Source organism: Platalea leucorodia (genome assembly GCF_965183815.1).
Source record: "Platalea leucorodia genome assembly, chromosome: 2".
NCBI classification, from domain to species: domain Eukaryota; kingdom Metazoa; phylum Chordata; class Aves; order Pelecaniformes; family Threskiornithidae; genus Platalea; species Platalea leucorodia.
Window position 1 is genome coordinate 32590233 of NC_138824.1, and position 11822 is coordinate 32602054.

General features: G+C 49.1%; 1 protein-coding gene across 4 annotated transcripts in view; it reads left to right on the forward strand.

The window, feature by feature from the left end:
• The window catches only part of TSC22D1 (TSC22 domain family member 1), a gene marked incomplete at its 5' end in the record, with an annotated part of 97145 nt that extends 93629 nt beyond the window's left edge, over positions 1 to 3516 (forward strand). For 2 of the 4 annotated variants that reach the window (XM_082337928.1, XM_082337927.1), the window contains 2 exons: positions 938 to 989; positions 2096 to 3516. In XM_082337928.1, coding sequence (XP_082194054.1) covers positions 938 to 989; positions 2096 to 2353 — 310 coding nt within the window. In that variant the 3' untranslated portion in view covers positions 2354 to 3516. Of the gene's footprint in view, positions 1 to 181; positions 497 to 937; positions 990 to 2095 lie in introns of those variants that run through there. The other 2 variants (XM_082337929.1, XM_082337930.1) reach the window with 2 other exon arrangements.
• Positions 3517 to 11822: the final 8306 nt, after the last annotated feature.

Below are 11822 nucleotides of genomic sequence, written 5' to 3' on the forward strand. Positions count from 1 at the left end.
GCGCTGCGGGCCCGGGGGCCGCGCGGCGCGGGGGGGGAGGTGGCGGGGGGAGCGCTCTTAATGAGATGCGACGGAGCGGCGGGGGGCGTGGCCCGGGCGGCGGCGCAGCCAATGGGCGGCGGCGGCGGCGCATAAATTATGGGGGGGGCCGGGATGGCCAGGTTTTGTGCGGCGCGGCGGAGCGCTGACCTCGGAGCTGGCCGAGCGCAGCCCCGCGCCCCGCAGGGTCCCGCCGCCCGGCCCCGCCGCCGCTGCCGCCGCCCCGCCGCCCGGCGGAGCTGCCCCGCCGCCCGGCGCTCGCACACACGGACGCACGGGTCCGGAGAGAGGGAGAGCCGGTTTCTGCGGGGAGCGTTTTTGGCCGCGATCGCATGAATGCCCAATGTTGTAGACCAGTGGCAATGGATCTAGGAGTTTATCAACTAAGACACTTCTCAATTTCTTTCTTATCGTCCTTGCTGGGCACCGACAACTCATCCCTGAGGCTCGACAGTAGGTAAATAAGTGTTGTGTCCCAGGGGCTGCGGCGGTGGCGGGGCAGGTGAACGCCGGGCTGGCTCCTTTGTCCGGGGGAGCCGCGGCGGCGGCACCGGGCGCCCGCCTCCCCTCGCCTCTCTCCGCCCCGGGGGGGGATGCCGGCCCCGGCGCCGAGCGCCGCTGCCGCAGCCTGCGATTAAGCTCCATCTTTGTGGTCTGCTGGGGGGGTGTGGGAAATGTCGGGATATCTGATCCGGCTGCGGGCGGGGGGCTCGGGGCGGCTTCACAGGTTGCTTTGCTGCATTGGAGCATCCCGGTGAGGCGGCGGCGGCAGGGCAGCGTGAGGATGACTTTCTCAGCCAACTGGCTACCAGCGCCCGCGTCTCTTGTCTCTTAAATAATTCAGCCGCTGCTAATGTTGTATATATTTTTTTTTTCTCTCTTTCTTTCTCTCTTGCAGCTCCTCTGGTGCAAGCGTGGTAGCTATCGACAACAAAATCGAGCAAGCGATGGTAGGTACCGATTGGGGCATAAAACCTTGTTCGCGTTTAAAGCGGTAAACAATATCGGGATGCGGCGGGCGATGGTTAACCCCTGCGCGGACGCATTTCCACAGCGGGGCCGGGGAGGGAGGGAGAGGCACGGCTCTGGGCTTGGGGGCTTTTTTTTTTTTTTTTTGGCGGTGGTGGTTGTTTTATTGATCAAAGGCTTCCTGCGGGGAGGAATGCGCACGTTTCTCATCGATGCCGGGGAGGGAATGACGGCATCGCTTTCGGCTCCTGCCGCCCCGAGCGATCGATCCCGGCTCCATGCGGCGGGGGAGGGGCGCTGCCGGGGCAGAAAGCGGCGGCCGTTTCGGGGTTTAACCCCCCCCCACGAGGGGGGGTGTTTCGGGGCGCTTTCCATTTATTTTTTTTAACTCCTCCTAGCGCATCCCGCTGCGGGCCACCCCTGCGGAGGGGCGCATCCTCCGCCGCCGTGCCCTTCTCCCGGCGGCCGGCCCGGGCGCCGCGGTGCCCGGGGCCTCCGGCTCCCCCCGGGGCGGGGGGGGGGGGGGGTCCGCCGTGCCGGCCCCCGCCCTGCCCCCGGCGCGGTCCCGCCGCGCTGCGCCTGGGGCCCGGCCGCCCTTTGTTACTGGAGCGGTGCCGGGAGCCGCTCTCACGGGAGGCTCTGCCGGCTGTTGCTAGGCAAACTCCCGGCCTTTAACTCCCGGCTATAAATAACTCGGCCGCTCATTGGCCGGGGCGCGCTCTGACGTCATCGGTGGCCGCGCAGGGCCGGCGGGAGGGAGGGAAATGCGGCAACCTGCGCTGAGAACTGGCTGCAGCCGGTGCGCGGGGGGCGGGGCCTGGCGCTGGCGGGGCGGGGCCCGCTGCCCGCCCCGCGGCCGCACGTGTGTGCGGGCCCCGGCCCCGGGCTGTCCGGGCCCTGCCGCCGCCCGGCCCCGCGGGCGCGAGCAGGGGGCTGGCGGCCCACGCCGGGACGGCTCCGCGGCGCCCGAGCAGAGCTGGGCTCGCACCGGCTCTCGGCGTAGCTGCATCCCTGGCTGAGCCGGGTGGCAGCCCGGGCCTGGCGCTGGGCTGCTTTCCTAACGCACGTCCTCTCTTCTGCGTTTCAGGATCTGGTAAAGAGTCACTTGATGTACGCGGTAAGGGAGGAAGTGGAGGTCCTCAAAGAGCAAATCAAAGAGCTGATAGAGAAGAACTCCCAGCTGGAGCAAGAAAACACTCTGCTAAAAACACTCGCCAGCCCGGAGCAGCTTGCCCAGTTCCAAGCACAGCTGCAGACTGGTTCCCCGCCTTCCTCTTCCCAGTCACAAGGGACGACACAGCAGCCTGCTCAGCCGGCATCACAGGGGTCAGGGCCTTCAGCGTAGTTCAGAATGTCATTGCCATCGTGATCGCTGGCCTCTGGACTGCCCAGAGCAAGAAGGACTGGTGGGAATCCGCCACAGCCACCCTTCATCCATTTCAGTGCATACTGCAACCCAGACTGAGGACTCCATGCCCTGCACACATCAGGAGAGGCTTCTCCCCCGCCCCGCATTTCGCACTCATCTGTCTCTCTCTTCCCTCCCTTCCCCCTTTGGCTTGAAGGAGTCTTTGTTCTTAGGTTGAATAAAATAAACTTCTTCCAGAGAATTAGCACAAGTACACTGGGGACTTGAGCAGCTTCTGCAAACGGCTGAGAAACGAAGCTGCATGCCTGCATTTTTTTTGTTTGTTTTTAAATCTTCCACTCATCCAGTGATACAACTGAGACAAGTGCTTTTCGAGCTTGGAAATATGAAGAAATAGACTGGAGTAAAAAGTGATGGCTCAATCCCCCATAGTGCACTGGGGTTCCAAAGTGAGGACTGGTGCATAGGATCTTAAGAGGAAGAGGGAGAAAGGTAAATTCAGTGTTTAACACTTAATTGTCACCTGAAACCTTAAGTGCAAATATTTGCACCGTTTTCTGAAGCAGTGGACAGGTGCATAAAGCTGTATTATATATAGAAAGCAGGTAGGTGACGTACAGTTGGGTCATAGGATAATTACAATGAAGGTTATTTGCCTACTGTATATTTGTGTATTTAGTGTAATTACTTTGTAAAATAGAAAACTGTAACTATTTAGGTTGTACAGATTGAAGTTTAGTTGTTTCATTGGCTGATCTGAAGTTTGGAAAGTATTTTTTTTTTTTTTTTAATGCTACATAAATAAGAATGCACCTACGCAACTGTTCAGAATTTGGCAGATTTATGCTGTTTGTGTAACTTCTGAAGTTCCCTGGCTGCTGATTATCTTGAAGTAAATCTTTGTTCATTGTAGTTTGGTTCAAGACAGGAAAAAACACTCCAAAAATTATCAAACCCTGCTAGCAAAGAATTTAAAAAAAAAAAAAAAATTGGATTTCCCAGTATGGATTTTTTGCATATGATCTGTATAGTAGTATGCATATGTTTTTGTGCATGTTCTCTAAACAGTTGTAACACGTCAATGTATTTAACTGTTGCACTTGTCAACTTTCAATAAAGCATACAATGTTGATAAATCACTGTTTGTATATTGTACTCATGTTAACTGCAGTCACTTTCACCATGTTGCAATGCAGTTTTACGGGAGCAGTGAGGTCAGGAAGCACAGGTCTGGGTGCGAGATCCTGGCGGCTTCAGAGCTTTCTCAAAGTTTCAGCTGAAAATGCAGCTCCTGCTTTCTGCAGTTTCTTAAAAACACAGCGGGTATGAAGTCAAATGAAGGAGGGAGGAGTAGGGGGCCTGATTAAGAGCAAAGCTCCTTGTTTTGGTCCAACCCTATACAGTCAGGACGGTTGGGTGCCTTCTATACACCGCACAGTAGGTAAGCAGGAGCACAGACTTGTGCTGCATGATCAGCCTTAAACGTATAAATCTCGTGCAACAGTTGTTCCCTAGCGGCAGACTGTGCCCTTGCCTGGGAATGGGTCATCCCATGCTGGCAGCAGCTCCAATGCTCTTAATTTGGGGTGGCAAAGGCGGCGGGCGCTACAGCTTCCCCAGCACGTCAGCCGTAGCGCCGCCTTCCCTCGAAAACTTCCAGTGACGGGAGCAGGCTGAAATCTCAATACCCAAGAATTTCTCGCTTTTCCCTCCACAGCTTTTACCTTGATTGTTCATATTTTTTTTTGTGAGTTGATATCCTGCAAACTTGTATTAATTGTGCCTTGTGAAAGTGTTGAGGAGAATTTCCAGTCCTCTGAAGATAAAACTTGTTTCCCTTCAGTTTGAAAAAATACTTCTTTTCTCTTTAGTCATGATAATTAAAATATAATGGAATCTAAACCTACAAATTTCTACATGAAAGACTATAGCTATGGTGTGATAGTCTGCAACTGGGGGAGCGAAGGAATTTGCAGTTTTACAGTGGATTTGGTTTACTGGTGTTAAGGATGTGAATCTTGGATACTTACAGTATTCACAATTAAAGGGATAAAATGGTCAGTCCTTTTGAGGAGTAGTAGGACAGTATTTTGACTGTGAAAGCAGTGTCCTAAAATTTGAATACAAGGAATTAATCTGACTTAAAATGTAAGAGTTAATGACGAAGTTTTTTATATGGTCTTATATGACTGCTTACCCCATATAATGAAAATCAGGAGGTACCGTTCTTGTGGAACTTCATGTTATTGAGAAGATTCAGCTGTAGCAGAGGCAAGGAGAAGGCTGAGGGTTCAAAGGTGGGACAGATCACCTTCTTGTGTGATTTATAGCTAAATTCTTGCTTTTGGGTGCTCATCATGCAGCAGTTCAGGCACCGCTTAGCTGTAGCACAGCGCAAGCAGTTGCATTACCTTTATTGGGATTCGTACATCAAAGTGCGTGCATGAGTGTGTCTCCGTGGGAGTGTGAACTTTAATGTGTAGTTTGTGTTCTTGAGATTTCAGTATATAATTTAAGAGTGTTCTTAATGAGGAAACGCTAGAGAGAAACGCAAGATGCTTTTTTTGATGGATTAAGCTAAAATTAGAAATTGATGATAGCCTTTGTGGCAGAACAGCACTTGAGTTATCTGGATCTGACAAAAGGAATGCTAATTTTGGTGCTTTTTAAATGGCTTAATTGTCTCCAGTTGCCTTTATATTCTGAATGTCTCTTTAGCACTTCCAGGCCATAACACGGAGTATATAAAAAAGTCAATCTTAAGATGCAGATAGGCTTTTTCACCCGCTTCACTGGCCAAAATTTGCAAAGAATTATTTTTTGTTTAAAAAAGAAATTGACCTCTGAGTTTTTCTTTTACTTTGTTTGAAGAACAGCCTGAGGGTATTCTAAATCCAAGATTTTTTTTTTTAAAACTCTTCTTTAATACAGTATGTGGAAGTCTGAAGGTTTTCAGTTAAGTAATACATTGGTAATTTTAGTACACCACGATTCAATGTTGGCAAATCTGATCACTTAGTCTTAGGTACCGAATAGTTTTAAAACTATGGAGCCAGTTTTTGGAGCTGTTTATCAATTTGTAAAGTTAGGCAGAGCAACGTTTTGTTGCTGAGATGATTTTAGCAATAGCTCTGTCAAAACTGCAGCCTCTCTCCATGAAACGGATTCAAATTGACTAAAATTGCACTTGAGACCCAAACAAAGAGTAGACGTTTCAGTCGGTTGTGTTGTAATACTTCTGGAATGAATTGTTTTGATTTTTGCTTTTGTTCTAGAACAAATCATTTTTCAGAGCACTTTAAATCAAATGTTGTCAATAGTGAAGAGTATCATCTTTTTCCACCAGAATTTTTCTTTCTGTAAACTCTGAGATGCTCAGGTTTTTATCCACAGTGAGAATCAAATTACATGTAATCTCTCTTTTATATGTCAGGCTTTTTATTTTCTGCATATCTCCAATTCAGTAATTCTTCAGGCTGTATTCAAGCTGTTTGTCATGTAACTTCTTGTTGACATTTAGCTGCACACTTGCTTTATTTTTAACAGCAATATGATAAACTGATCTAAGCAAATTATCATGGAGACAGAGTTGCTATTTTTTTTCTTTTGTGGCTTTTTTTTTTTTTAACCAATAATTTTTGGCAAATAATTCTAAAGCAAGTCCAGATTGTCCAAATTCTGAGGGCTGTGTAAATACTTGGGGAAGAGAAATATGCTTCAATGACATGCCTGAAAACTGTCCGGAGAGCACCCAGACAAAACCTCCCAGCAGCAGTGGAGTAAATGCAGTGCCTTAGAGATGCCTCTCCCTAATTCTTATGGAATAAATCAATGCCTCGGAGGCAGCTTCCCGTCTTTCAACTGGAGAAAGAACCCAGCGAGGCTATTTGGGAATTACCGCCCTTGATTTCTGTAGCTCCAGTGAATGTATTAATCTCAATACAAAGAATTTTAATTATTATTTATTCCTTGTAGGGTGAAATAGCAGTACTCGAGCTTGCTGACGGAAGGCATTCTTGTTTAGCTTAATATATGCCATTTGCAACACCTCTCGTTAAGCGTCTTGAGTACTTTAGTAGCAGTTCACATCTTACAGACATTGCATTATTTCTTGCTTTTCTCCTCTCTCTTTGGGATTATGCATTTTAACTTTCTGGAGAGTTTTCTGCTGGGCTGAGCCTGAAACAAGTTGTAAATCCAAGGCTTTGCCTAAGCTGGAAATTAGCCCAATTCCAACCGTTGCTGGTCAGCGTAACTTCAGATGTATGAAACTAAACGGAGAATGGTTGCTGGAGGGAGCTCCTGGGAAGTCTGGAACGAGCTTTGGTGTCTGAAATGCTTGTTTGAGGATACTCTGAAAAACACCTGCCACTGGCCCGATCCTTTTCCTGCGATGAGTAAGCAGACTCTTCCGATGGCAGTTAGTATGTGCTGAGCTAGGCCAACAAACGGCGTGCTTGAAAATCCCGTGGCAAGGAGTTCCCAGCAGACACTGGCAACTGCCCTCCCGAATCGGGGTCCAGTTTCCAACAGGAGCAAAGCCAAGCTCAACAATGAAGTTAAAAGCCAAACCATGAACAAACTAACTTCCTTACATTGTAAATATATCGGAAAAGGGCAGCAGTTCAAAAGGGAAAATGAGCAAAACTGCGATGACTTTCCTTGAAACTAAGTCCCAGGTGGTGGTTGTTCTGGTGGATGCCCCCAGGAGAGTTGTACTGGGCCAAGAGGCAAGAGAGTTTGGGTCGGACATGGCCAGGAGGCCCCTGAAGTGTAGCACGACGGGAATTTGGGTACAGCGTAATGGCCAGCTGAGGAAAGGGAAAACGGTTCTCAAAAACCTCATTCCTGAGCTAAGCCAGGTTCTTAGGTCATCTTGAAGCTTAACTTTGATTCTTCAGCTGCGTTGGGTGGGGGTGGTTTTTCAGTGATGTGTATGTGGTAATACATGTTGGATGTGGTTCAAGTTGTCATGAGAAAGTGGCTACAGGCAAAAAAAAAAAAAAAAAAAAAAGAAGAAAAGGTCATAACACTCCGAGTTAGTCTTCTAGTTTGGGTGGACTGAGAGCTCTGTTAAAGTTCTCCCTATTTGGAGCTCTAAAGGCGCTGTAAAATGGTGGGAGGTTGAGATCCGGCAAGTACAAGCTCAGGGCAAATTCACCTGGATCTTGGAAGTAACAAAAGGGCAGCGAATAAAATTTGTCAGCCTTTAAAAAACAAAGTCAAGAAGAGCAAACCTCAGTGGCCTTCAGAAAGGAAAGCAGATCTGTTGTTCATCAGGGAGCATGGGAAGGGAGGGACATGAGCTTATTTGTGGATTATTTAAATTACTGTCAGCTGCTTTCCAGTCCAACATACATTCAGGATCTCTAGGAGTTGGAAGCTGAGTATCTGTGCTGAGCTCTCAGCTCCCCCAAAAATCTTATTTAAAGTATCTGCCTGCATTATGCTCCCGGTGGAGGCTGCAGTAAATGGTCATTCCTCCTTCCATTAGTTTTATTACTGAGAACCAGCCTGTTCTGCCTCTCCACTGCTGCTTTAATCAAAGCTTTGCTACCAGATAGCCATCAGAAAAGACATCTGCAATTCAATTAGATATGTGCTTAAACTCACGATCTCTGTGAAACCGGCCGCTGCCAGAACAGAGTGCCCTCCACGCCGTGGGCTCACGGGGGCTGCAGCCTGCAGGGCTCTGCTGCAGCGCTTCTGCCTCCTGCCACCGGCTCATCCTCCCTCCTGCCCCACTGGCCCTGCTTACAGCTACTTGAAATGAGGACCCGTTCCTCATAGGAGGCTGGTAGGAGTTTATTCTTCTTCCTTGCAAGGCAGGAGAGAAGCTAGAAACTTGGCACCACTCAGGAGCCACAAAATCTGCTTTATAACATATTGGAAGTGGTTGCTGCAGAGTAGCGTCTTTCTGGTTCGGGAGGTGGGATGAAGAAGCTCCAGGGGTAAATTATTGCACCTTTTGCACGAGCATGAAAGCATGATGAATTGATAGGAACGTCCATACCAAAAGAAGCTGGACTTTGTTATTTTCACTGACTTACTTCAGTGTCCAGTGCTGTAAGTGCATATCCCCTGGTGCCAGCTGGTCCAGGGCCACCACTCTTGCTTGCAGTGACCCTATGAAGTGACTGAGGTGAGGTCCAAACACTTCCTGGGCAGGCCAGGCCACCAAGCCTCTGTGAGGAACAGCTCTTCAGAAATGTTTCCATGACCCTAGAGGTAAAGGTGACCTCCAAGTGATGTCAGGCTGGTCCCTGACATGTACCACAGCCTTCTTTAAAAATGCTCCAGAAGGATGTTATGAAGTGCTTGAGTGGTCTTGCTTAAAGCATTCCTAAGAACTGATTAGGAAGGCTCACGAAATCACAAGTGAAAGCAGTCAGAAGGGAGGTTTGTGTGGGCTTCTTTGCAGAAAAGATGCAGTTGACAAAAACCCCAGACCTGAAGAGAAGCGAAGGTGAGCGTGGGGAGTGGATGTGGCTTGCAGCTCACTGCAAGCTTTCCTGCCTTCAAGGACCAGCCGCCTCCGGTTGATAGAGAAGCAGGTTTAATGCTTACCTGGGATGGGAGAGAAGCAAACGGGGATCAGGACAATGCAGCGGAGTATAGCCCTAGCGGGTTGGGGTGCCGTACTTGTCCCTACCCCCTGAGTGTAGGATTTAGCAAAGCCTTGGTAAGCACCCTGCAGCCGGGGGCTTTCTCCATCTGTCATTCACAAGCGGTCCACCCCAACGGTGACAATAAAAGCACTTCGTGTCTGTCAGGGTGAGGGGAGAATAGGGTGGAAGTGTAAGTACTCATAGGTGGTGCAGGAAGAAAATCCCCTAGCACTGCTCACCATCTCCATCAGCTTTAACTTTAAATCCAGTGAGCAATGGTGGTGGATCAAGTTCAGTCATGCTCTTAATGAACAGCAGCTCCCCATTTAATGGGTTCGTGTAGAGGATCTGAGCCAGGACAGCCTGTTTGCTCAGAAAGCAATTACTCCTATTTACCACTTAAGTGCCATAAATGCAATTGGGCTTTCTAAGGAGCAGCAGTAGCTGTATTGCCAGGGCATGTGGAGAAAACTGAAGCAGCTCCAACCAACAATAGGACATAAATAAGTGAGGGCTGGGGGTGCTCAGGTAGATCTAGGATAGCGGGAGATGATAGGAGAGGCCGTATTCTCATGTGACTTGCTGGATGCCAATATCAGTATTGGAAATGTCAGAGCTGGGCAGTGATTTTACTCCAGCCCTGGACTGCTTTGGTGGCCTTGGTAGTCAGTGAGGTCTGGGAGGAGATACCAGGGCCAAGCTGCCGTGATGACCCCCATGCAGAGCAGGGGAAATTTGAAAAGACTTGGAGAGAGCGTCCTTTTTATTTCCCCTCTCACAATACTGATTTTCTTAATGCATTTTTGAAAAATGAAGTGAAATCTTACAGGGGAAGGGAAGTCTAGCATGGGCCCCTACCTGTTTTAAAGGCTTGCCAGCAGAGGCGGTTTGGGGATATTTTTCTACTGAAGCATCCTCAACACCTGTAGTGCTTAAACTTGCTCCTGGACCCTCTGGCTTTTGACAGAGCAGATACACGTGCCTGGACCTCTCAGGCCATCTATGCTAAGCCTGTTGGTTCAGGAGGTGAAGGGCCCGTTAAGACTAGGTGATGCTGGATGGGGGTGTTCAGCCAGCCATTGCCCACCCACCGTTCCCTCGAGGAGCCGCCAGTGCCTGGCTTGGCCACCCCAACCCCTGCGTGCTTCAGCGCTGCTCCTCATGAGGGTTAATGCCCCCAGCGAGTGCTGGGGTGAGGAGGGGACTGCCCCTCTGCACCCTGTAGCCCAGGGGAAAACACCAGATCTGGTTTCCCATGGCACTCTTATTTCATCTCAGCGTGGCTGCTCGCAGTCAGCCTGGAGGTAAAATCAACCTGCACCACAACTCTGTTTGCATTTCACCATGAGTTAGTTCCTTCAGTGGCGAACACCTCTTTCTTTAAAAAAGTTTCCTTTTGGGGATGTGAAAATACAGGTATCAGTTATTAGTAATTTAGAAAGGAGAAAGCTCTCGTGTCTACAGTCTGTTGTTTGCAGGAGGGTTAGATCCTTTGCCTCTCTCAAGATAAATTTAAGGTAGGCATTTGAATAAATCAAGAAGAATGAACAATGCAAAAAAACCCAAACCCAAATAAAAATAAACAAAAAACACCCTGCAGAAGGCGAGGACAATTCTGCACATAGTGAGTTTTGCTGGTTTTGGTCATAAAAATCTTACCCCAGTTCATCCCAGGGGGAAGAAGAGTCTTTCCAGCACAGCCTGGCAGCCATCACCGTTCCAGCTCCCACCCGACCAAGTACATGCTACAGCACCCAGGGCACAAGCAGAAAACACACCGCTTAATGAAGTGCCTGGCATAAAAATACTGCACCCCGATACTGGAACACTGCCCATCGATTCGTCCCTTAAAAGCTATTGCCAAAGTACTGCCCAAAAAAATACGGTTATGTTCTTAAAGGTGGGGGTTTCTGTTAGAGAGCAAGCCCCTTGCTGGCATCACAGGACCTCCTGGTGTGAACGTGGTTGTATTTTAGCAGTGGCTATTACTATTAATCAATCCAGTGTAAGTAGAATTATAGAATCGTTTGGGTTTGGAAAGGACCTTTGAAGGTCATCTAGTCCCACCCCCTGCAGTGAGCAGGGGCTCAGAGCCCCATCCAACCCGACCTTGAATGTTTCCAGGGATGGGGCATCCAGCACCTCTCTGGGCAACCTGTGCCAGTGTTTCACCACCCTCCTTGTAAAAAATTTCTTCCTTATATCTAGTCTGAATCTACCCTCTTTTAGTTTAAAACCATTACCCCTTGTCCTATTGCTATTGGCCCTACTAAAAGTTTGTCCCCATCTTTCTTATAAGCCCCCTTTCAGTATTGAAAAGCCACAATAAGGTCTCCTTGGAGCCTTCTCTTCTTCAGGCTGAACAAGCCCAACTCTCTCAGCCTTTTCTCATAGGAGAGGTGTCCCAGCCCTCTGACCATTTTTGTGGCCCTCCTGGACCTGCTCCAACAGGTCCATGTCTTTCTTGTACTGAGGACCCCAGAGCTGGATGCAGTTCTCCAGGTGGGGTAAGTACTGCGATACTGATGCTTTCTGCTCAGTATAAATTGAGCAACTTGCAGTGTTATCCATCCATAACGTCCTTGCCTGGGCTGTCAGTGAGGACTGACCCAGCCCAGCTAGCCCCACACCTCTGACTGGCCATGGCCGGCAGCAGATACACGAGGGGAGGCCTGGAGCCGTCCTTCTCCCTGAGCATCATCTCACCTTCTAGCAGCCAACAATTTAGGGACTTCCCAAACTGGAGGCTGCAGCTGGACACCCACATTTTAGAGTTGCCATTGGACGTGTCCTCCAGGCACGTGCTTAAATTAATTTCTATTCTTGCATTTGCTCTG